This window comes from Vigna angularis, chromosome 10 (genome assembly GCF_016808095.1).
Source record: "Vigna angularis cultivar LongXiaoDou No.4 chromosome 10, ASM1680809v1, whole genome shotgun sequence".
Taxonomy (NCBI): domain Eukaryota; kingdom Viridiplantae; phylum Streptophyta; class Magnoliopsida; order Fabales; family Fabaceae; genus Vigna; species Vigna angularis.
Genome location: NC_068979.1, coordinates 24,221,555 through 24,249,023, shown reverse-complemented (window position 1 = coordinate 24,249,023; position 27,469 = coordinate 24,221,555). Strand labels below are relative to the sequence as shown.

The 27,469-nt window shown below is 32.9% G+C and overlaps 2 protein-coding genes and 1 long non-coding RNA gene across 4 annotated transcripts; all 3 read left to right on the top strand.

Annotated features, from left to right (window-relative positions):
- Window positions 1-2,798: 2,798 nt before the first annotated feature.
- LOC108335915 (probable methyltransferase PMT2) lies at window positions 2,799-7,475 on the top strand. Of its 2 annotated transcripts, none has more exons than XM_017572126.2 (7): window positions 2,799-3,102; window positions 3,794-4,438; window positions 4,574-4,784; window positions 4,944-5,238; window positions 5,662-6,030; window positions 6,288-6,365; window positions 6,985-7,475. In XM_017572126.2, the coding sequence occupies exons 2-7, from the start codon at window positions 3,794-3,796 to the stop codon at window positions 7,208-7,210; spliced, it is 1,824 nt and encodes a 607-aa protein (XP_017427615.2). In that variant the 5' UTR covers window positions 2,799-3,102; the 3' UTR covers window positions 7,211-7,475. The 2 variants fall into 2 exon arrangements, with proteins under 2 accessions (XP_017427615.2, XP_052725663.1); XM_052869703.1 differs by lacking the exon at window positions 2,799-3,102 and adding an exon at window positions 3,156-3,264.
- Window positions 7,476-13,447: 5,972 nt separating this feature from the next.
- Window positions 13,448-15,606, top strand: LOC108335288 (protein PHYTOCHROME KINASE SUBSTRATE 2). Its single transcript, XM_017571269.2, has one exon. The coding sequence runs from the start codon at window positions 13,743-13,745 to the stop codon at window positions 15,222-15,224; it is 1,482 nt and encodes a 493-aa protein (XP_017426758.1). The 5' UTR covers window positions 13,448-13,742; the 3' UTR covers window positions 15,225-15,606.
- Window positions 15,607-17,095: 1,489 nt separating this feature from the next.
- On the top strand, window positions 17,096-27,031 carry LOC128194325 (uncharacterized). The gene is made up of 4 exons (XR_008245746.1): window positions 17,096-17,162; window positions 19,928-20,081; window positions 20,189-20,302; window positions 26,802-27,031. It is a non-coding gene; the product is annotated as an uncharacterized LOC128194325 (long non-coding RNA).
- Window positions 27,032-27,469: the final 438 nt, after the last annotated feature.

Here is a 27,469-nt window from a genome sequence, read left to right as displayed (position 1 = left end):
ATCTAAATCTTGAAATCTAATATCACCCAACACCATCAAAATGCCACGTCTTATACATACTCTTATCCACAAGCACATCTAAACAAAACAAAAAACCCACTTTTTATATTATTAGGCAAACTTGTGAGAGACATTTGTGTAAATATAAGACCATTATTAAAAATAGTATGTCGTCAACATCACATAAGTAGCAAAGCTTTAATTATTAATTGTAATAAAAAAACTTAATATACAGGTATCATAGCTATTTTAATTTTATTCAATAAACTATATTAATTAATCCATTTAAACAGGTAATATTTATAGAATAAAAGGTATTTTTAATCTCTCTCTCTCTCTCTCTCTATATATATATATATATATATATATATATATATATATATATATATATATATATATATATATATAAGTATGTATATAGTAAAAAATAAAATTAATAAAATTTAAAATGGTCTGACTCATTCTATTGCTATAAATAATCAACCGACTCTATTTTACTCTTGATATATCGACACTAAATTAGGATAAAACAGATTTAACTGACTTATTTTATAGCTTCTAATATTAAGGAAACAACCTACAAAAAACTGTAACGTAATTAGTTCCTAATAAACTAATTTCTAATGGTATAATTACTAAATCATGTTTAAGTACTATAAAAGAAATAATAATAATAATAATAATAATAATAAAAGACACTAGAGAAAGCTTTCTTAAAATTAAAGAAATTGAAAAGATTAAATTTAAATTTAAAGTTTACTTTATTGTTTTATCTATTATATAGCAAGGATTAAAATTGAGCAATTGTATTATCCAAAAATTGAGTGGATACATTAAGATCTGATAATTAAAATGATATATGTGTAATACTTTAAAAGTAAACCTGAATACGATTACACTTATAACAAATAAAATTAAACTTAAATAAAAAACATATATTCTGTAAAACTAGAGACATATTTAAGAAGATAATAAATATTTAGGCAAAAGAGGAAAGACAGGATGGCATAACTAGACATGGGCACCACAATGAATCTCTGTTCTTAATTTTATAATACTCAATCTCATCATCATATGTATGTGCCATGACATGTGCCATCAAACCAAAACCCTTCTCTAACTTTCCACCTTATTAAATATCATTATATATTACTTTACATTTCTTCCATTTTTCTCTCTCACTGTTTTAATTCAAAACATTTCAAAGACAAATACTTAATTGCTTGATAGTTTCTTTTTCAATTAAAATCTAATATTCATTTTTGTTTCCAATTCGCCTTTTATTTTCATGATAATAAGATATTTATATCCACATCCACATTCATGTTTATATTTGTTTAACTATTTCTTACAAAAACATTAAAGAAACCTAATATTATAAAAATGTGATGTTAAGATGATATTATATATATATAATGTTCTTACATCTAATTTTAAAAATAAAATATTGGTAGTACGTACGTCAAATCAATCCAAGTACTTTATATATATATATATATATATATATATATATATATATATATATATATATATATATATATATATATATATATATATATATTCATCTCAATGATCTTGTCCTGTCGGTGGCCCCTCGTATGCGAGATATTTTGAACTTTATTTATGGAGTAGAGACTCAAACAATTAATATTTATTCCCTTAAAAATAGTTTTATTATTTTCCAAAATATTCCATTTATGCAGGTGCAGGACTTTTCTTTCTTGAATTATGATAATGTTACTAAAATTAAATTAATGATGGAAAAGTGATCATTTATTTATGTGATATTATAGTTTTAAATTTCAACAACCATACAAGGAATCCTGGTATATTGCTAACGGCACACCGACAAGATAGTATTATCAATATTAATATTCTCATACATTTTTGAAATTTCATATATTTTAAAAATATATTTATTTCCTCTAATTTTAAGTATTCGTGCCTTTGAGTTGATGGTGCCCCTGGTATTATTTTCATTCGCCATGGTATTTTTTCATTTTGCTGAACTCTTTGAGGGATTGAGTTTTCCTCATTGACCTTAAACGACACCGTCTATTAGATCTTGGTGGGTTAAGTTGTTGCGTTTTTAACTAAAGTCTTACCTAACTTTTTTAAACATTATATATATATATATATATATATATATATAATAATAACAATTTTCACAAAAATAATTATAATATAATGTTTTAAAAATACATAATTGTGTTAATATCAATGAATTATTCTTTACTTGAATGAAGAGCAGTGTGGCGAGGAAGTGGGAAGCATGATCAATTGATGGGTATGGTGGAGGTGAGATGCACGCGCCACATGAGCACTACATTTGTTATGTAGCGCTTGGTCACACACATATGGATGAATGAGCCCATGTCATGAGATATATGCAATAAACGACTTTGCTGGCGCGTGGGACCCCTCTGCACCGCCAATCGTGCCTCCAACCCTCTGTTCCGTATCAACGCGAACGCGGACTTTTGATTTTTTTTTAAATATTCTATTTCTTTCATAATATATGTTGACGTTTTCATTATATAAATAATAATAATCATTAGATTGATAAAAATAATTCGATAATAAAGCTATGGTAAATTAACATTTTTCGTTAACTTTTTATTGATATTTTAAGTATTATTTTTTTTAAAAGGGATAAATAGAAAAACAGGGAGAGACGTCACATTTCAAAGTAATAAACCAGTCACATCAATTTACTTCCTTTTACAACGGAAAAAATATAAAATAAAACAACGTAACACACGCACATTTATTGAGCCATTTATCTGCGAGACGCTATAGAATTGATAGAACTGTACTTTCTTTTACCATTTCCCTTTTTTTTCTTTTATTTTTTCTTTCCGCTTTTGCTTTTTTTCTTCTTTTCCTCTGCTGTTCGTTCATGTGAACGGTTTGGAATTTTGATAGAAACAAATAATAATAATTTTATTGGCACCTCTCACTGCTCTTGCAGCAAGGAAAATCACCATTTGGTTCTCCAGAAAATTTATAAAATCCTTTCAGATTTCTCTCTCTCTCAACTAATTCCTCTTAAGAAGACTCCAGATCTTCGTAGCCATTGCTCCCTGCAGCTTCTTATGATTGGTAACATATTTCCCTCATTTAAATTCTCTTCCTTTCTTCTGTTTTCCTAACTTTTTGGTTATTTTTTCTTCTGGGTGTCTTCAAAGTTTAGTTTTCTTAATATCCATATTGTGCCTTACATAAAAAAATCCATGGTGTGGTGCACCAAGTAAATTATCTTTAGTAAGGTTTCTTGGGTCGTCCTTGTTCATAACTCATTGACTGAATTCTTTTATGTGTGAATCTTGCATCGCATTTACCTAAAGCTAGATCCCATACGATTCACCTTGTATATGTGGTTTTAGTTCATAAGTATGTTGCGTGCTTGGTTTTGTTTTGTTGTCTTTTAATGTTTGTATTATCGTTGTTAGTACACAGATGGGCGATCACTCCTTGACCTTGTTGGTTGGCATGAGAAACGTGCTACCGATGGAACATAGGTTCCATGTTGTATAAGATCCGAAGTTCCGTTTGCATCCCTACAATATGTTACAGACTAATAATTGCTTCATGATTTTGATTGAAATGATATTGATACGATGCATTATTGGGGCTTAATTTCTTCGATTGGAACTTGCCAATTGTTGTCAATTATTTGAAGCAATTTTCTTGCTTTTAATTTAAGATTTTTTTGTCCTGGGCCATACATTGTTAATCGTACGAGTTATTATATGTGTAATTCTGAATGAGAACTGGTGTTTCTTTGGTTCAGATGGCAAAACCACATTCAGCTGATGGTAGGGCTAGAAGCTCCGTGCAGATCTTTATAGTAGTTGGTCTGTGCTGTTTCTTCTATATATTGGGTGCATGGCAGAGAAGTGGTTTTGGAAAGGGAGATAGCATAGCATTGGAGATTACTAAGAAAAGCTCAGACTGTAATATACGCCCTGATTTGAGTTTTGATTCTCACCATGGTGGAGAAGTCAGCAAAATTGATGAATTTGAGTCAAAACCAAAGGTGTTTGAACCTTGCGATGCTCAATTTATCGATTACACCCCTTGCCAAGATCAACGGCGTGCCATGACTTTTCCAAGAGAAAATATGAATTATCGTGAGAGGCATTGTCCCCCTGAGGAAGAAAAATTGCACTGTTTGATCCCAGCACCTAAGGGATATGTGACTCCATTTTCATGGCCGAAAAGCCGTGATTATGTTCCATATGCAAATGCGCCGTACAAGAGTCTTACAGTTGAGAAGGCTATTCAGAACTGGATCCAGTATGAGGGAAATGTGTTCAGATTCCCGGGGGGTGGAACTCAATTTCCGCAGGGTGCAGACAAATATATTGATCAGCTTGCTTCTGTGATACCTATAAAGGATGGAACAGTTAGGACAGCACTGGACACTGGTTGTGGGGTATGCTTTTCACTGCAAATTCCTCAGGGCTATATATATTTTTTTTTTTTTTCATTCTTGTACATGTTAATTTGATCAATAGCAAGAGTTCTTTGTTTTAGGATTGTATCCTTAATGTAAGGTTGTTTTGCTCAGGTTGCCAGTTGGGGCGCATATCTCTGGAGCAGGAATGTTATTGCCATGTCATTTGCACCGAGGGACTCTCATGAGGCACAAGTACAGTTTGCTCTTGAAAGAGGTGTACCTGCTGTCATTGGTGTTCTTGGAACCATAAAATTGCCGTATCCATCTGCAGCTTTTGACATGGCACACTGCTCTCGCTGCTTGATTCCCTGGGGAGCAAATGGTGAGATATTCACGTTTTTAAGTATAATCTTCTCTGTGAAGTACTTGCTGTAAATGAGAAAGCAAGATGATTTTTTTGCTTATTATTGCTCTTAGATTTGGCGCCTAATATAAGTTATAACAGCTATTTAGTAATGCATATTGGGTCCTCTATTTGCAGATGGAATGTATATGATGGAGGTTGACCGAGTTCTAAGACCTGGCGGTTATTGGGTGCTGTCGGGTCCTCCAATCAATTGGAAGACTAACTACAAATCCTGGCAGAGACCTAAAGAGGATCTTGAAGAAGAACAGAGAAAGATTGAAGAGGTTGCTAAGCTCCTTTGCTGGGAGAAAAAGTCTGAACAATCTGAAATTGCTATTTGGCAAAAAACTGTAGACTCCGAATCATGTCGCAGCAGACAAGAAGATTCCAGAGTAAAATTCTGTGAGTCGGCAGATGCTAATGATGTCTGGTATGACCCTTAATTAGTATTGAACAAATTGAATATTTTGACATTCTTTTATTAGGATTCCTTATATTTCTTTCTACTAACCGTAAGCACAAGCATACATGAACGTAAAAGGTGGGAGAAAAGTTGTGGAAAAAAAGGAAAACAAAACTGTCTTAAAAGATTGATGTCCCATACGGTTATGCAGGAGCCTATGGAAACAAAATATGTAATTACTGTTTCTATGTCTTTGATGTTTGCGCCTGTAGTTATGATAAAAACTTCGTGATTCCAATTTGTGATTATTTTATATATCATGAAATCATGAAATATTAACAAAACAATCCTTTTTTTAAGTTCTCACAAGGGTATCTGCTAGTTTTACATATTCTAAAAGTTTGATCAACACTTGTGCTCACCTGGAATGACTTTGTTTTGTGGCTACAGGTATAAGAAAATGGAGGTCTGCATTACTCCAACTCCTAGAGTTTCTGGTGATCTTAAGCCTTTTCCAGAAAGGCTTTATGCCATCCCCTCTAGAATTGCTGGTGGCTCTGTGCCTGGAGTTTCGGTTGAGTCATACAATGATGATAACGAAAAGTGGAAAAAGCATGTAAATGCTTATAAGAAAATTAATCGACTCCTAGATTCTGGAAGGTATCGCAACATTATGGATGTGAATGCTGGATTGGGTGGTTTTGCTGCAGCTATTCAATCAACCAAGTTATGGGTCATGAATGTCGTGCCTACTATAGCCGAGAAAAGTACACTGGGTGTTATATATGAACGAGGACTTGTTGGCATCTATCATGATTGGTATGGTTTTCTAACTTCCTCATAATTTGTTCATGGCATGTCTAGATCGTTTGATTTAAAGACTTAGTTCCTATCCTAATTATGTACCATTATTAAAATGAAGTTTATAATTTCAAGAAATATAATTTTGACACAGACATGTCTTCTGTCAGTTATTATATCTTGTACGGAATTGTAACGTGGCTAGCTATACAATTTTTCGGAATGAACTTCTTGCTCACATGTTTTTACTTATTTATGTGTGCATTTGTGTCCAGGTGTGAAGCATTCTCTACATACCCGAGGACATATGACCTCATTCATAGCCATGGTCTCTTTAGTCTCTACAAGGATAAGTAAGTATTCCATCTATTAAATGGTTATTCCATTTCTCTTCCTGTTACCTCTAAATTTATTCAATACCAATTCATAAAATTTTTTTGGCTTGCTTAGCTTACAATTATAGCTTTAGCTGCTACGAAAATGATTTCCTGGCAATGAGCTTAAACAACTTTCCTCGGGAGTTGCAGTGCAATCTGAGTGACAATGTTTTGTTGAATCTGATGTTTGTTGAAAACTTTATATCACCTGTCCTTTAGTATGTGTGTGTATTTTGGCTTTGACCGTTGTATGAAAAACTGAAAGTGCTCACGATGAATTGGTTCCATTCTCCCATGACTTGGTCTTTTTATGATTCTCCATGGGAAACTGCTAGCGGTTTTATGTTCCAGTCAGATTGCTGTAACATCTTTTTCAGTTACTTTGTTTATCTGAGTCTTGTTAGGCAGGCAAGTTTTGTATATGTGGATGTCTAAACAATCCCTCTGAATGACTTTTGGAGCTTATAACACGTATGTGTGGATTTAACTACCAACCATCACTAGTTCAACCACTTGGTTTAAGTCTTGTGTTTCCGTTTATCAAATCGTGTTCATTCTTGTGCTGCAAATCATGATGTGTGATAACTAAATGCAGATGCAATGAAGAAGACATTCTTCTTGAGATGGATCGAATTTTACGCCCAGAAGGTGCTGTAATATTCCGCGATGAAGTTGATATCTTAATTAAGGTAAAGAAATTAGTCGAAGGAATGAGATGGGATACCAAAATGGTGGACCATGAGGATGGTCCCCTTGTTCCTGAGAAGATACTAATTGCTGTCAAGCAGTATTGGGTTGCGAATGTCACATCTGCACAGTAATCACAGAAGACAAGTTGAAAGGCTTGGCCTTGTACAGCCACTACTACCTTTCAATATACTATTCTTGCAGAGTTCGTGAGGCTTTGCATGCATTTTGGCATAACTAAACATCTCTAGTGTGGCACAGGGATACTTGGCTTAACCATCACAACCGTGTCACTTAGCTCAAGGTTTATCGCCATAGGCATTTTTTTTTTCTCATAATTTAATTTTCTCATTATACAATGTTACAATCATAAGTCAAGTGAAGATCGACTTTTCTCAATAGTTGTTTTATTTTCTCTGAATTTGAAGTTGAAGCCTCTACGTTTTGTAACCAGTGTATGGTTCTTCCTTGCTAAAATCCTCACGTAAACTAAATGTAATTGGTCACTTTGTCAACTTCAATTGTGCCAGAAAAAAAAAAGTTCTGATTTTATACATTAGTTAATAATCGGCCATTATATTAACAGAACAATTATTGCTTATACATATTGTTACTTTTGTGAGAATTGTTTTTTTTCCTAAATTATGTCAAATAGTCTTTGGCTTCTTCACGAAACTTACATAGTACTTATTAATTTTTGGTGGATCAATAACTTTCGGTTCAGAATTTATTCAGTGGCATAATGCCATTGTTTCTTTTTTATAAGGATGTGTTCTACAATGACTAAAAGTCAGAATTTTCTAACAAATGCACTGTATTTTGAGTCATATTCATTTAGTACTGAGAAAAATAAAACCTGTATTCCGTAGCCCTTTTAACTAGTAAGCATAATTTTGGCTTTAAGGGAGAGTGGAGAGGACTGTACATGGTGACTGGCATGTTTACTCCCACCTTTACCATAATAACGACAGAAACGTTTGCACAGCTTGAAGAGGGTGACCAAGTAGTATATATCATTTTGACAAATCTTATTTTGAGAGCGACAAGCTCCACTAAGCATTGTTTGGTGCCCCAGTCTCTGTTGCTCTTGTCTGAGCAATGACAGTGAAATGGACATAGTCAAAATACCACAAAAGTGCAAATTAGGTGGCTGTGAGAAATGTTGCTTCTATAGGAGTTAAAAGATAAAAGAATATACAAGTTTATGCTAATTTGCCAACTCAGTGGTGGGATCAGAGCCCTACTAGCATTAACCACAAGACAAGCCGAGGCTGTTCTAAAACATTCTAAATCTAATTATCTTTCAGAGAATGATATTTACCTAAGTGGACAGCATAACTCACATGTCAAATCTAGACATAGTACAGTGCTGTTACTGCAAGTGGGTCCTGCTTGCTTGCAAGTTTGTGCTACACAACACAATAGAACTAGCATGGAAGGTTGGTGTGAAATTAATTGCAACCAAATTCCTGAACGTGAGGTAAGCTATGATGCTGGATGTGGACACAGCAGATGAATCAGATAGACCAGAAAGAGCCCAAGGGGTCTGGCCCAATAATTAAAGACACGGTAGAATTATTTTTTCTAAAAAGAAATATACTTTTTTGGAACAGTTTTTTGAAGAGAATTTTAAGTAACATTTTGTTCCAGAGAAGGGCCAAGTAACATGATAGTAATTGGTCATAATGGAAGAAGGTCTTACAGCTTATGCAGAAAAATTCTTGGAGTTTGAATCCTTGGATTATCACTTTGGACAAGGCTTTAGCTACTAACCCAGGAGTTAGTTTTACAGCTATGCAGAAGAAAACATAGCTAATGACAAATAAAAAGGAACTTCTGAAATATATCCAGAAGATTTCTCCAATAATATAAGCTAAACAAAAGACATGTTTAATCCTAAATATCACGAAGTCTAATCCTAGAATGTCTTTATTGTACAAAACGAAAATGTCATTTAAGTGATGAATGATTAACCAAATTAGATAGCGTGATTAAAGGACAGATATAATTGATCCAAATAGAACAATGTTATTTTTTCTTAGAAATCTTCTTTGTTATTAAAATTAAATGAAATGAAATTTGTACTCGATTATATTCTTTTAACTTGTTTTATAAAATTAGATATTAAAAACTGGTTTGATAATAGTATGATAAAAAATTATGATAAACCAAATAAATAATAATTTTTTTTAGGATAAACTTTAATTCATGATTCTAATATTATATTAAAAAATAAACTTTAAACTCAATTCAACCCAAAATCAAGTATAATAAGATAAGATATGTATTTATTTATAAACTATAAACTTATTTTATTTCTAATCGAGTTATTTTTCAACAATAATGTTCTTACGGTTACTTGGTCTTAAAAGACAGTTTTATCTTCTGATTTTGGAATTTAAAAGTGTTGAAAATTACCATTTGATTCATATAACAGACTTCATTTAATATAACAAGGCATTGTTGTTGAAATGTCACATTTTCTCTCTTCTCTTCACTTTCTTTCTGGTATAGAACTTGTTGTGTTAGAATTTGAGATAAGATTAGAGATTTAAAGCATTACTTGTTCAATTTTAGCGTCACAGTACTTAAGGGACATTGGTTGTCTATGCCAAAAGCACTATGACAGGGGTCCGCAGAACCTGTTTATTATCTATCCTTTGTTTGGTGTAAGCTTAGAGTGTGGTGTATAATAGAATTGTGAAATCTTGTCAATATTATTTGTCTGGTTTGGAGATATATATGATTGATATGGTAGCCTAATTATTGTCACAGGTAAGAAATATATGCATGCTTTGTTTCTACTGTCTATTTTGTGTGGACAACATATCTCTAATTCGAATGGACAAGTTTTTGCTGGTTGGTTATTCTCCAAGGCCAAGGCGTGAGTTGTTTTTGTTTTGGTTTTTCACAACTATTTTCTTTTATGCTATGCATAATGGAGAGTGATGAATTCACATAAATTAAAGTCTAATGTTTGATACAGATGGAGTTCATTACTTCACTCTTATTATGTTTCAACCATTAATAAAACTGAAGTATACTGCAAATTCCATAATCTAACTTATTTATCAAATCAGTAAAAGAACACAACTTTCCCAAACAAATTTTTTTCAAGTTATCAAACAAATTGTTAAAGACAATCTTATTCTATACATGAACACTAAATATGGACATCTCTTTTAACAGAATTTTTCATCTTAGTTCGTCAAGTTTGAAAATTTGACTTTTACATCGAAGTTTCATTGTTGAAAAATTTAAATCTTTTACAACATTCTCATGTTTGATTTGTGTTGAAAATCTTAAAATTTTACGTTTTGATTATGGAATTGAGGTTGTCTGTTTTACTATATTACGTATCTTCATGTCCTAATCTCAATCATTTTCACGTTTGTCTTGAATGTTCCTAGTTAAGTTGGAGATTACTTGTGGAAGGTATTTTGATATCAAAATCAGTGCTTGTTCGACAGTTACAACAATTAATACATAATAAATACAATCACTTGTCTTTTTACTTCAAACTTATATTTATAATTTTTTGAGTGAGTTTTGGATTAATATAGTCTAATCACAACCCAATTACGGATAAACATGTTTTGTTTTAAGCTAATTAATATTAGTGTTAATCTCGTGGTCAATCATGAATATGACTGTACAATCTATCATATAAACATGACCATATGATCATATTGTACATTTTACATGTTTTCCAAATACTAATTCATATACTTTTCATTCGAGTTAGAATAATATTAGTGAATTTTCATCATTAACTAATAGGTTTAATGTCTCGATAGGTCCCTATTTTCGTCCAGAATTTCAAATAGATCCCTTTCTTTCTCGAGTCTCAATTGGGTCCTTGTTTTTGTAAAATTGAAGCAATTAGAGGCTTGCCGTCAAATTGAACAAACGGTCGTTTAAGTTTGGGTTACGTGGCATGGTAATGTATGGATTAATCAGACATGGCACTAAAACGAGTTTGAATTGAATTTTTTTATTAAGAAATAGATTGCACAGATGTTAAATCAAATGTAGTCAAAGGTAAACTAGGTAAAATAAAAAATTTAAGTGCAGCCCTACAATTGAGAAATCCAAATCACATTTGGGGAAAAAAATTGGGCTCCGAATTAAGGTTCATGGAAGAGAAAGAGAAACGCCGAGATTGGGGCTCCATAACAGAAGAATCCCAACTCAAGTTTTGAAATCAGATTGGGATTTAGGGTGGAACCCGCGACACAAGATAAAAAACGAGATCGATCCCAGCCTCACCTTCCGCCGCTCCTGTCGCGAGGGGATTTGCGGCTCTTGCGCCATGAACATTGACGGCTCAAGCGGAAGAACCCACCGCCGGTGCTAGGGAAGGAGATCCTGCAGAGCAAGAGGGACCGCGAAAAGCTCGACGGGATGTACGAGTGCATTCTGTGCGCCTGCTATAGCACATCCTACCCCAGCTACTGTTGTAGCACATCCTACCCTAGCTACTGGTGCATTCTACTCTGGTGTAACACATCCTGTATTCGAGTTTAGGAATTGTTTTTGGAGCTGGTTTTGTGGTTTGGGAGTGTCGTGTGATTCAATGACAATAGTGGAAGCTATTTTTTTTCTACATGTGTGAAGTCAGTTACCAAAAAATGGAAGATCTCTTGAAAACTTGAATACTAATTGTTGAGTTCTTGTGAAACTATGCAAATCAGGCATTGATCTTTTTTTTATTGTGATACTGTAAAAGCCATTTTGTTTGTCCAGTGGGGTATCTTTCTCAGTTGTTGTTTGGTTTGACTTTTAGCTTTTAAAGCTTTTTAATTGTAAAGTTTATTCCTGCAATCTTCTTTCCTGCAATTTTCTTTCCTGGTCTGATTTCCAAAGTTCACACCATCAATCAATCAGTCGTAGTTACTCCATCACGAAAAACGACATTGGACTTTTGATGCCGCCACCCATTACACGTCGAAGATGAACAAACTTCTACATTTGATTATCCATCTCTTCCAATCGAACAAAAACACACTTCTTTTTCTTCCACAAACCCTGATACGAAGCCCAATTGATTTTCCCCAATTTGATTTCGATTTCCCAATTGCAGAGGAATGACTGATCTTAATTTTATTTCTTTTACCTACTTTGCCCTTAATTAAATTTGATTTCCCCTCTCTACACTCCAATTTTTAGTACAAAATACAATTCATACACATTTTTAATGCCACGTCAGTTTAAACAATACTTTAACATAAGACCATTTTAAAAGTCGTTTAATTAATTTGACAGAAAGCCTTTATTTGATTTAATTTTATAAAAATAAAAACTCAATTGAGACACCGAAAAAGAAAATGACCTATTTGAAATTCTGAAAAAAAAAAATAAGTACCTACCAAAACATTAAACCTAACTAATAAAAACTACTATTAATCTAACCTTTAAAGTTATCATCATAAAAATCAATAAATTTATAATGGTGATTGGTTTGATCGCAAAACAGTTTTACACTTTCCTTGTACCTATTTTCTCTTTTTGCTAATATTTTATTTATAAACTATGACAAAAAGAAAAGTTGGAAGATATAACAACGTTAGTCATGTAACATCGTCCTCTTAATCCTTGTACTTCCTTGGTACTTTCATAGTTGTTTTTATGATGAGTATTTTATATTTTGAAGATATAGTAGAAAGATTTGTAAGAACATATAAACGGGAGCTAACCAAATCAATATCTCCAAAGCATACCTCCATCACAAACAACAGTCCAATCACATTAACTGCATAGTACCAATAAGCTCCTTGAATATAATTAAATTACACTATTACCTAATTTTCAAATGACCAATTAAATCTCAAGCATATGTACTGCTATTATTCCAAAAACCATATATCAGTGTGTGTGACAAATAAATCTCAGTAGCTGGTTTGATTATTGAAGATTGATTTAGTTAAAGGTATATTTAAGAAGAATAGACTATACAGTGGGTTAGATCCACTTGTGAAAAGGAAAAAAGGGCATTACTTTTAAAATGATGGGACTACATATATATTATACAACCAAAGTGGATAAAAACATGTTTCTCTTCAGTAGTTATCACCCTATCACCTGGAAGGAGACAAATCATAGGGTCTTCCAGTATAACAAACATACCTTTGTTAACACAGCCGGCTAAACTTTCTCCATATTTATGACAGAATCTGTGCTAATCCATGTTTATAGCAGAATGTTAATATAACTTGTTTTCCATCACAATTCTATACCATAACTTCATCTATATTAAAACCATGATGAAGTGTCAATTAGGCCACTAGCACATGGCCCTACCTATTTGACATTTTGCATATTCCATTAGCCTACTTATAGAGCTGCTCTTAAATATGCCAGGCAGTTATTCAGCAATTCATTTTAAATTCTCTCCTGTATTCATTTCCTCACTTCAGTTTTAGCCTTTCCTTCACATAACTAAGTTTTCTTTTCAACCTTTCTACCTTTCCTTATTCTCATGGCCTTTTAGCACTCAAAAGTTGTCATAATATTAGTTCATTTATTCAAAGTATTTTAGTATCCTTGTCTATACTACTGTTGTTTTTCTCAATCTCCTTTTGTTCTTTTTGTGTCTTTCTTCTATCAGCCTCTGTGCAAACAAGTTCTGTTGGGCCATTTTCTGTGAGTACTTTGATACTTTTCACTATGGTTATCTCAGAAGTCAGTTCCCATCAGTTGCAAACTTTCAACTCTCAGAACAACATCTACCACCTACGTGATGCGTCCTTCTCTTCATACTTGAACAGCAAAGAAGAGATCCTGTCTGAATCGGGCCATGGCTTCGCCAGCAACAGAAAGGAGACTCTTCACCATGGAGTAAAGAAGGAAGATGATGGAGAAATTGGAGTGTTTGGGGCTGAAAAGTACTTCAATGGAGAGAATATGGAAAGCCCCCAAAGAGTTGCTAACAATGATGCAAACAAGAACCAGCCCCAGAAAGATGAACAAACAGCTCTAGTAACTAGAAAGAACAAAGTTCAGTATGGAACTCCAAGTGTTCGGTCTGAGTCAAGTTTGAACAGCCAAAGTGCACTGTTACAAAGTGGTGTGAGAAATTCCTCCAAGAACATGAAAAACAAATTGCGGAGGAAGAGTTTTCTGGCTAGTCTTGGTTGCAAATGCTATTGTTCTGACAGTAATTCTGTTGATATTAGTGACCATGCAGGTGAAATCAACTGCAACAAAGATGCTAGTAATGGAAAAACAACTTCAAGAAATATCTTCAATGCTGATCCAGAGGGTAGTCATTTAGTTAAAATGACTAAGCCTCATGAAGCAGAAATCTTGATCAGCAAGGATGCCTATTTCCAAAGGCCGGAGAAGGTTGCACAGGGATTGAGCAGAGAGAAAAGTTTATCACTCTCATCTGTGACTTCTAGCTCAGGAAATCAACTGGTCAAACTGCAACTTCAAGTAGAGAAGCCGAGGAATTCATTGGAAGTGTTTGGCTCTCCAATATTGGATAGCAGGAGCAAGTCCTTGAGCTTTGATAGAAGGTTGGCAAAAACGTCTTGGGAAGCTGCTCCTAAAATTGAAGAAACTGACTTCTCAGAAAATTCTGGTGGAAACTACAATGATGCTGAGAGTGATGCAAGTTCAGACTTGTTTGAGATTGAAAGCCTCACAGGCAAATCCAACTCCTTCCTTGCTAGATCGACATCCAATATTGTTTCTAGCTGTGCCAGCCCCACAACTTGTTATGCACCAAGTGAGGCAAGCATAGAGTGGAGTGTAGCCACTGCCAGTGCCTTAGAGTACTCAACCATGTCAGACTACGATGATCAAAGGTCAATAGCCACCACTAGGAGTCCAATTAGAACATCCTTAGTTTCCTCAAATGCTAAACCAAAAGTCATCAAAGAGATGCAGAGGAGGCGTCCTAGCATCCTGCTGGGTTGCAAGAGCCAGAAAGCTGTAGGTGTTGCTGGAGATGCATTCACAGCATACGACAAGCCTAGTTCCAACACCCAAATCCGTCGCAGGTCAGACACCTACCCTCAGGTGACAGAGTTTAAGACAGAAACAAAGGAGGGAATTTTTGGTCCAAGACATAAGCAACATGCTTATGCCACACCCCCACTTCAGCGCTCACTCTCACCACACCCTTCACAACTCTTGTACATTTAGTTTCTGCTTGAATACATGTGTGTGTATTTGGAGTTTCATCAATGAGTAAATCCTAACTTCGTGTGTATGCATCAATCATTTTAGTCTCTTAACTTTGCTAAATGTTACTTTAGTCATTGACTTTGAGAATGCTGTTCACTTAGTCCTCAATGTCAATATAAGTAAATGAAGGATGTGAATGACATTTTCTGAAGTTAGGGACTAAAGTAAATGAAGGAGAAGACTAAAATGACTGACATATACAATACAAGAGACCAGAATGAAGGTTTACTCTTATTTCAATTATGTATCATGAGTCTTGAATGTGTGATAGATGTGTTGTCCAACAATAATCATTATCTGTCAATAATGATACATGCGTGTTGTGTCTCCCTCTTGCTGATTTTCGTGTATTCTTCCATTTTCTATGTTATGTTCACTATCATAAGTTTTTGCAGTTTATGGCAGAATATATTGATAAAACTGGATGCCTTGTATTCATGCATTTGATCTTATATAAAGAAAGATGGAATATGAAAGATGACCACCTCGTATTGTCAAAGCAATGGAAACCGCCCCTTTAATGCTCTCTTCTCTATCAAAGAGACTGCTTGTTTTTGCTTTTATGCATTGCTGCATCTGATCCTTAGGACCATAGCTATTTAGAAGGATGACTTAGCAGAGATTTCAAAATTTCCCTTTTCACCACACATGATCTTCGTTATGGGATCACAAGTAAAAGAAATTTGAGATGTATATTATATAACTACATCCAACCAACAAAAAAGAGAAGAAAAAATAATTATTGTAAAGCTAATCGACCTTTAAAAGCAATTATGTTCTTATCATTTCAACTTTTTGTTGTGCAATGGATGAAAAGTTCATGCCAACAGCACTTTTTAATAATGTGATAACAAGAGCTTATACCCATAATACAGACAAAATGTGATACGAATCAGGAGCTTCTGATCAGACAAAGTTTCAGTGTCCAACATATAATTTTGCAACCTCAATTTGAGAGAATGTCCTTAGAGCAATATTCAACTGGCAAAAGCGACACCTTACAAGACCACCAAGGAACGAACCTGGCTGCTTTTAATTCTTAAACTACCTCATAAATTAAGTGGTCCATCTAATCATTCCTCTTTCTTTTGCCATGCCAATTATCTATACACAGATTAAAATTAATTTCCCTTGCCAGAAGCCCCCCAGTAATTCAATGTTTACATTCTACTCAAATCAATGTTTGGTTCAATGAAATGAAATTTGATTCATGTCTCAAATCCATATATATATATATATATATATATATATGTATGCAGAATTTAATGTTATCCTGCGAACTTTTTTGGCAGAGCAACCTTGTTTGTGGTGCAAATTAACTGATTAATACCACAGTCCAATCTATAAATCAGATTATTTAGCAAGCAGTTGTCATTTTTAATGTCTGTGCATTATTTTTTCACATATGACTGACTAAGGGTGATCGTTTGTGACCATAGTGACTGTCATGGGCCACGAATGAGATGATGGCATTTAAGCTCCCTGATTGGACCTCTTAGCCTTCACGTGGAGCTAAAAAGAGCCTCTAAAGTTGAAAAATGTCACAAAAACATGTGTGATGTCATATTCTAGTTCTCTAGTGTCTAATATCTTTATCATGGGTCAAGAGTGCAAGTATACATATGAGTATATCTGTTCGTAGTTGGATGATGAATAGGACCTAACATGGCTGATTTATGATTCTAACCACATATTCTCTACGCATTTAAGGCTTTGAGTTTGCTGATTTAGACGGCGATGGCAAAACATATCTGATTCTTATATCAATAATGACAAAGATAGGATAAAAGTCATGTACAGTCCTAAGAAATCAGAATTCATAAGAGGACTTGAGAGGCTCAACAAATTCATGGTTCTGCTTTGTGTACTGCTTCAAAGTTAAATGAACTGGATTTGGTAAGTCCAGTAACTTTTAAGTTACTTTTACTCCTTTATCAACTAGTTTGATCAAGCTTGTTTTGCGACATGGATCTATTTCGCTAAATTTCTCTATAAGCTGTTAATGTATTTGATTATGTTTTTATTAGATTGTTCTTTTCTTTCTTTAATAAACTATTATTAGGATTTATTCACATGAATATCTTCTATATTCTCTCCCTTTATTACATATTTCTTATAATTTCCCATATTAATGAAAAAATATTCTATATTGCCTATTTAAGAAAAGAGATGATAGAATACAGCAATTCTAAATAAAGAAATCTCTCTTATACTCTTTTTTTTGTCTTGATATTTTGATAGAAACTTGTTATAAACAATAGATTATTAGGATACTGTCAGAAAATGAGAATTTTCTAGATATTATGTTATATTTGTTAAGTCATGTCAGATTAATATTAATTATAAACTTTGTTTTGTGGGAAAGTTGGTTGTATGATTAACGTGAGAATGAGTAGTAACATTTATTTTATACATATTTATATCTCTCTTATTAATTAGAGAAAGACCATTTTGTAGCATATAAGGTACTCCATTCAAAATATTGTAAGAAGATTCTTTGTTTCCTTTCTTCCATTCCATAGTGTATCTTCGCAAAAAGAAAAACTCTCTTCTCTACTTTTTCTCTAGTTTTATTACAACCTTTCTGTGAGGTTTTTTTTATTGTGTGAGTGAGGTTTGGAAAATGAGGAAGGTTCATTGGATGGGTGTTATTTCCTGGTGCAAGTCCAATATGAATTCCTTAAATGGAGAAAATGATGAAGATGAAAGTGTTATGGAGGTGAGAATGACGAGGTTCTTCCTATTTGAAGAAGGGTGAGGTGTTACTGTGTTTGTTACATTAAAAAAAGGTTAACTCCTTAATTATTAAGGACAAGTTTCATGTATTTGGTTACGATATGGACATAATTAGATCAAATTTTGATAAAAAAAAGAATAAAACTAAAATCATGTTATAATTTATTTGATTCTTATATGAGATGATGATGAGATTTTGTGTTATACATGATGTTATATATTGTGTGGATACCTAGAATTATTGTAGTCATGTGTGGGTATGGGAAAATGGTTCTTTGGTTTATTGTGGTTGTATATGGATGTACATAAGATTCTATCACTTATTGTGATCATAATATTAAACATGAAAACTCATTAAAGAAAATACATCTTAATTACACTAACAATCTAAATCACATATATTAAAATATCAAGTGATAAGAAAGTAAAGGAGGTTCATCCATCATGTTTAATAACTTAGGTGCAATGAACCAACATGATGTAATGTGGATTTTAATATTGCTTTTAAAAGTCATATATTACTATTTAATAAAACTTAATATGAATATTTCAAAAGTACCGAGTGTACCAAATTATCTTGGATTTATTAGAACTACAATTAAGTTTTTGTGTATTTTGAACAGTAAACAAAACGTAATTTGTTATTATGATTATTTGAATTAAGAACATGAATTGATGTGAATAATATATATATATATATATATATATATATATATATATATATATATAATCTTGTATATTATTATGGTACTACAGTTAACCTATCTTTATATTATATTATATGTTGTGGAATTGTAAGGTCATACTTAGTGAAAATCATATAATATTATTGTTAACTAGAAATGGAAATGCCAATCCAAATTTTAAGAATGATACTCATTTCTAGTCATATTTTAATATCTATGTATCAAACTTTAAAATATTGTATATAAATATCTACTAAATAGTTTTGGTATAATTATATAAATGCACTAGTATACAATAGTTTTTGGGATGTTATATTTATCCCTTAATTTTATGGTACCCTTAGGACTTGTTACTTTCATAGTTAATGTCCTTAGTTCAAAACTATTAAGATTGATTTGTTTGCTTTTATTGATTTAACTGATTTGATAAAAAAAAAATGGGTTATAACAAGTCAAATCCTTGTTTATTTTATATTTTATCTGTATAATGAAACTACTAGTCGGTCGTGATAAATTGATTGATATCTTTTCAAATGTAAGTGACATTATTATTTAATTATACTTAGATTTTGAAAAGCTTTGTTTTCACTTTTCATGATGCTTTTCTAATACCAACAAATAGGTGAAGAAAAAAGTATATAAAGTTGAACGTCCTTTAAATTGATGTTCTAATCATTTCTCCTTTTCTGGTACAATTTATAAAAGTTCATGCGAGGAGCACTCTTTAACATGTGATAGAAAGAGCTTCTGATGAGACAAAGTTTCAGTGTCTAACTGATAACTCTCAAACTTCAATTTGGAGGGAATGTCCTTACAGCATCTAACTGGCAAAAGCGACACCTTAACATGACCACCGAGGAATTAAGCTAGCTATCCGCTTTTAATTCTAAAACCACCTCATTAATAAAATGGACCTTCATATTAATTGTAATGGATGATTGTTTAGTCAATTACAATGCGAACTCTCAATGATAATTTGAGTGGTTAACTAACTAGTTGGGTCAACCAATCAATGATAATTTGAGTGGTTAACTAACTAGTTGGGTCAACCACTAAACAGGTCAATAATTTATATATTTGTTCAGAAGTAAGTAAAAAGTGATTGTTCCATTGTCCTTATACATCGGCCTGTCAGCCCCAACGTCTAAGGGCTATTTAGATGTCGGCCCCCCTAAAGTCGGATTCCAAAAGGTTCCGCCAAAATTAATTTTTTAAATGTTTTACACGTCGACTTGATAGGGGCTCGACATGTAAAGGAATATAGACTTCGGCCAGGTAGAGGCTCCGACGTGTAAAGTCTTTTTATTACACCAAACCGCGCACTTGAGGCAGTTACGCGCATTGTTCATTATCTTCCTCCTTGCGATTTCTCTTTGTGGTCATTGCATTTCAGGTTCGTTTTCTCTCTTTTGCACCGTTTAAACTTAGTTTTACTCCGATTAAATTACTCTTTGATGAATTATCTTCCATTTGAACCGATTAAAATGTGTTTTGGTGCAGTTCTACGCGTGTTCTTGGGCGGCCATTTTGCGCATTTTTGGACAACGATTTTGTGTGTTTTTGGACGGTCCACTCCTCTATTTCCCTCCACTACGTTTTTAACCTGATAAGAAGGTTAGTTATTTTGTGGAAAAGTTTTTGTGTATGCATATTATTGGCTTTTGTGTATGCATGTTATTGACTTTTTGGTATGCATGTTATTGACTTTTGGGTATGCATGTTATTAGCTTTTGGGTATGCATGTTATTGGGTTGTTAGTTAAAACATGTAATAAAGTTTGTTGTGTTATTATGATTGGCATGTTAAGTTAACTTTTTAGATTGAATTTTCGTAATATATATTGTTGAGTTAATTTTGAATATATTATAAGTATGAAATCATTCAGTGAAATTTAGTTCCCGTTTGACTCAAGGGATTAGACATCGGCTGGGGCACAGTCAGACGTCTATATAGACGTCTGACTGTGGGGTTCGACGTTCCCTTGACATCACCCGATAAGACGTTAGGGAGGGATCAGACACCAAAAGCCCTAAATAACAGACATTAAAAGTCTTTTCTATAGTAGTGACGACCAAACATTAAAAAGATTGGCTGACCACACATCAGCTCGAAACTCACATCCCACAGTTCAGAGCACAAGTTACTAAGATCGGTCAATCACCAAACACGTCGGTCGGTCACTTGCCAACTTAGACACTCAATCACTAGTTCGACAAGCAGAACAATCGAACCTAGTCCATCACCACGTAGATTGGTCAATCATAAATAAGACTCATCGATGAGCCGTCTCAGAGTAGGTTAATCTTAAAGCTAATTAACTTAAAAGTAAAGTATGATTACTCCCAATGGAATCGTAATTAAGCCAATTTTAATCAAAAGTCCACCCAAAAAACCTATAAATAAAGGTTTAAAAACTAGGTTTAATACATCATGTGGTCCCTAGTTTTGGGGCTTTTGTTCAAAGTCATCCTACATTTTAAGAAAGTTCGGTTCGACCCCATATTTCGTTAAAAAATGTTCAAAATGGTCCTTTTGACTTACGGCGTTAAAAACATAACGATGCAGTTGCCTTCGTGGCCAAAACTGAATGATGTGTAAAATTTTTGCAATACGTGGCACATATGATATATTTGAATGTGTAAATTAAAAAAAATATATAATGACATCAGCTAGGTTTAACGACATGGGTTAAATCTAATTACCCTTATTTAAGAATCCTATCACGATTTATGGGTTTAACAATATGGTGAAACTAGTCTTGTAATCATTGTGGTGTGGTGATTCCTTGAAGGTGAAATTTCAAGAGCGTACGTACGTGAGGTAAGTGTTGCTAACCCTGACCTACTTATTTAATGTTCTTGTTGTTGGATTTGGGGGTTAGGGTTTGAGGTGGAAATAGAGGGTGGAGTGGAGGTGGAAAGTAATGGTGGAGAGGAAGTAGATGGTGGAGCGGAGGTGGACAGAGATGGTGGACTGGAGGTGGAAACTAATGGTGGAGAGGAGGTGGATGGTGGAGTGGAGGTGGACAGAAATGGTGGACTGGAGGTGGAAACTAATGGTGGAAACTAAGCCAGATATCTTTCATGTGTTTTTCGTTGATATCCATTTGGGACCAAAGTACACAGTTTTAAATTGAAAAGAGAACCACATTGCACATTTTTTACCAAAGGGGAAACTAAATTTAACATTACATATAAACACTTGAACGTAAAGATTGAGCTTCACCTTCACATTACATGAACACCTACACCTGAACGTAAACATTGAGCTTCAACCTAAATAGACCCACATTTTCACAATATTCACTACAATAACAACACACACAGCTCCAACTAACAATTTTATCCTTTCTCTGACAATTTCACCATCTTTTTTGTCAATCTTTTCTTCATCACACCACTTGAAAAAGTTACAGTACATCCCTCTTGAAGATTCACCCTGTTATTCACCAAATAAGCCACCAAAGTTGGTTCTAACACAGCAATCTATGAACAAATAAATTCCAAATTAAGTGAGACGAGTAAGCCAGACGTGAAGTCGTTAGCGTCGGAGACGAACGTGATCATCGATGTTGCTGCATCTTTTCCAAGGCGCCTCGTTGGCCAGGAACTCCACCAACGTTACCACCAGCCTTTTTTCTCAATTATTGTTCACAGTTCTTCCTTCTCTTTGAATGAGTTTTTTCTGGCTATGGGTGTTTGAGGTGAAGAAGACAACGATGGGGTGATGGTTGTCGAAATGTTGGGAGAGAGACGGGGTTTCTGATTTTTTGTGAATTGCAAATTGGCAATTAGGGTTTCTGATTTTGCACATGATTTTGTGAATTGTTAATTAAGATTCTAATTTTGAAAATTACAATTGGGGCTTCTGATTTTACACATGATTTTGCCCAAACCCTAATCCTTTTCTTTTACGTAATAACTTCATTTTTTTAACATTTCCACGTACCTTGTCAACTCAATTCACCTCACCTTGCCACACAATAAAAAATTGTACACATCATTCAGTTTTCGCCATGGAAGCAATTGCATCGTTATGTTTTTAATGCCGTAAATCAAAAGAACCATTTTGAACCGTTTTTAACGAAATATGGGGCCTTATTGAACTTTTTTAAAAGGTATGATGACTTTGAATAAAAAACCTAAAATTATCAAATGATGTATTAAACCTAAAAAATAAGAAAAAAGATTATGTATATTTATTGTTGTATTAATGGTTAACGGTATTGAACTACCTTTGACGACGTTGAACTATCTTTTACAAATATCCTTAAAAAAATAGTTTAGAGAAACATAAATTTACTTTCTTAATAGCATTTAAGCTTCAAAAAAAAAACATCACCCGAACCATTTACCTCAACTACCTACCTAAAACATTAATCATCTTTCTTGCCAATTATTCAAAAATTCATATTCTGTACATAAAGACATTGGAATCAGTATATAACAGATATTATGCAGAAACCGATGCTGGATTCAATATGAAATCTGATTCATCTGCAGGCATACATATTCAGTAACTGGTTAAGTATTTCTTAGCTAGAAGGAGGCTTCAATCCATCTAAAATGCCACCATTTAAAATTTCTACTTTTGGCAATTAATGAGGCTTCTCCCCACAGGCCACCATAGACAATAATGGCCATACATGCAGCCATGTGATACTGTAGTCAACAAACTATTTATTACTGAAAAAGGCAAATGCAGATAAGATATTAATGCTGCAAAGAGGAGATTGCATGCAAAAGAATTGATTTGTTTGGAATCTCTTAAGGTTTGATATTCGAGTTTTATGGATAAAAAAATTTAAGTAGACAAAAGTCTTGTTAAAATTGATCATCTCTAATCCTTTAATAAAAGCTAATTATTGAAAAAATTATAATAGCATACAATGACATATTGTTCTTATAAGAAAGTGAATATATTTAAATTAAGTCATGTAAAAGAATTTTTCTAATTTTCTTGAGTATATAATTGTAATGAGAATTGTACTTAGAAGAGTAGAGTTGTCCTTATAAATCCGCTGAAAAATCTACGCGTCCTTTTCCATGTATATTTTCAATTGGGTTTAGTCCAACTCAGAAGTCACAAAGAGATATGGAATATCTTCAGAGATATTATAATATTTAAGTTAGCAAGAGATATAATAAATATAATAATTAATTAATAATGTCTAGTTTGTGTCTTATTTATATAGTATTCTAATATATTTTTACATGGAGAGGTCCAGATTAACTAGGTTAATATAGCTTTTTCATGCCGTATTAAGATTCTTTAGATTAATATATTTTAGATAGTCCGATATCATTTCGATATATGAAATAAAGGTGATATTGATTTATATAGTCAATTTGTCTTCTCTGTTCATCCGATACGAATTAAACACAACATCAAATTAGCTAACATTCACTTTGATGATATTCTTTAAAATTTTCTTTTAATAAATCATATATAATATCTTTATCATATATAATATGTAGAGCTGTAAAAACGGATCACCTTGTCCGACCCGGCCTGGTGCGGCCCATCACAGGTTGGTCACTTAGTGAGCTAACCCAACCCGACTCATTTATTAGCGAGCTAGAAAAATTTGAACCCGGTCCGACTCACACGGATTGGTGGGTAAACAGGTTGGCTCACTGGCTCATTTAATTACAATTTTTTTTTAAATAAAAAAATTACAAACTTTCTTTAATTCAAATCTAAGCAAATTTCACTCCCAAAAAATGATGTTAAACTGAAGACAATTCAAAATAATAATAAAAAGTACAATACAATTCAAATGTCATCCAAAAACAAACACAAAAAACATACAAATAAGTTTCTTATATTCATCATTTTTGTGTTCCTTATCCATTTACAATATTAGAATCTTGAATGGATAAATCCATAATATTTTGCTCTCTTGAATCATCTTTATCCCTATCTACAATTCAATAAAAAAAAGTGTTAACTAATAATATTGAAACACAAAGTAGTAAATAATTAAATAAATTTTGTAGTACTAATAATAATGTTACCTGTTAATTCAAAACCATGTAACCAATTTTGAGTTAAAATGAGTGCCTCAACATTATCCGGAAGAATGGAGGAACGATATTTGGTTAGCACACGAGAACCAAAACTAAAGGCAGACTCACTAGCAACTGTTGTGATTGGAATGCTAAGAATGTCACAAGTCATCTTAGATAAGTTTGGATATCGATCCCGACGATTCCTCCAATAACTCAATACATCCAACTTATCAAAAAAATTTGGATCAAGATTTCCTTCATCTAAATAAAGGTGTAATTCAGACCTTCTACTGTCATTAACATGTTGGCTCAAATAACCCACATGTTGACAGCTCTAATAATATGTATATGATGATCCATTATTAAACAAATATTGTATTGTATAAGGTTGAAGCACCCCAACTACTTCAATATATATACATATATTATTGCTTGATAAAAAAATATATTAATTTATTATAAGTTAGTATCTATTAGAGATATAATGAATTTTTTATTTTTTTTTAATTATGTAACATTTTTAGATACACATGCATCATGATAATTGTATCACTTCAGTCACATTGTAGTGGTGTAAATCATGACAATCACTAGTGCAAAAATAACGTATAACGTCGAATATTTTGGGCTTTTAACGGCGAATTCGTGAACGACGTCATATCAGGAGACGTTAAATTTACGTCGAATTTAAAAAATTCGACGTTAAATTAACGTCGAATTTTGTTAATATACGACATTAACTTAACGTCAAATTTTATCAATATTCGACCTTAATCAATTTTTTTTTGTTTTTTTTATTAATTCTGATTCTTTTTTACAACTCTACGAGACCTGAAAAGCAAAAAAAACAACAAATTTCAGTGTTTGGTATTTTATAAAGCATGAACTATGAACCTGTAGTGTAGTATCAACAGCAAACAATAATAATCAATAATAAACAAGTTCAATCAAACAACAACAACAAACAAGTTCAACTAAACAACAACAACAAACAAGTTCAACAAAAAAAACAACAAACAAGTTCAACAAATAAGTTCTTCAAAACGAAAACGAAAACGAAAATTAACCTTGAAAAGGTGGGTTTGTCGGAATAAAGTTTCGTCACAGTGAGAGAGAAAGCAGAATGCGCCTATGAAGGACAAAAGCACGAAAATAATCAGTTAAAATAAACAAAAATCATACATCAAGTAATTAATTAGCATGCATTTGTATCAAATGAAAGAAAGATTGCATGTAATGCGCGTCAAACTTCGTTTGAGAAAAGTTTGAGAAGAGAAGAGGGTATCGCGCGCTAAGATAAAGTGAATGAATTTTCAATCTCCCGCTCAATTTTTTATTGAATTCACTAACCTTTTTTCATCGAATTTAAAATTCATTCAACATTTTATATCCTTTTACGTCGAATTACAATTCTAAACGACATTTAATAATTGCATTTATTTACAAAAATGACACCGCTCATTTTTAACGTTGGTTATTCAATGGTTGGACGTTGAACACGTGACGTTATACGCTGTTTTTGTACTAGTGAATGGTCGTCTCCAATCAAGAAATCATAATATTATGTAATAATATTAAGTAAGTATTGTCATTTTTAACGTGTATTATGTCACATATCAAATATGACCATGTAACCATTTAGAAGGCATTAATGCAAAATATACCTTTTATAACAATTATTTATATCGATTATAATTCATCAAATATAAAAAGTGGTACGATAACATAGTTATAATTAAGATAACATTTTTATACATGTTGCAATTATAATATGTATAAAAAGTGGATGTGGTTGCTTTTTTGTAATGTGAACATGGAAGAGACAAAAATATAGATTGTATTGGACTCTGTCACGCACTTACTAATGGATATACCGACAGACAAGTCCTTCGGTAATTACCGACAAATATTAGTCTTTAGTGATTATCGTTGGACTTGCTCGTCAGTAATTACTGAAGGATGTGTTCACCGTTAATTACTGACAATCAATATTTGTTGATAATGATTATCGACAGTGAAATTACTAACAGATTTTTTACTGTCGATAAACCTCAGAAAATGTCAATTACCTATGTCTGTCAATAATTTTGATTTTTTTGTAGTGGTCGGCGAGCTTGCAACCATGGATCTACACACTCTCACGGGAGGCTTGCTCCTTCCCGTTCTCAAATGTCATTTGCCATTACTCATTAGAGAAGGCTAAAGACATCATACTCTTTGAAGTCTCTGATTGAAAATCACTATGATCAATAATTTCATTCCATAACGTTATGGAAGTTGCTTGTACAACATTGCGTTTTTAGCACGAATGGAAAGTTGTTTGTCAATCATCTTACTCAAGGCTATCACTTCCTCTGCCACCATTGCATAGAGTAAAATATGAAGAAAAAAAATCATATATCGATTTTACCTTTAATTAGTGTAAAAAAATGAAATCTTCTATATCAATTTTAAAAATGATGTAAAAAATTATTTTTGACTAATATAAAAATATTTTTCTAGTGCCACGAAATATACGGATTATATTAAAGCTTTCATATATTTTTTTATAATACACCTAAGGATTAATAATCATAGCATCTGGTAATATGTCATGTCAGTTTTTCTGTTAGGATAGAGTATAAACTGTGTATAATAGTCCATGTGAATTCTCTCATTGAAATAATTTTGAATGACACAAATTCAGTGTTTGCAATAAAAGAGCCTTCTAAACTTGAATATCCGGAGATATATATCCTGAGGAAAGAGAGTGAACAAGGTATGTTTGTTA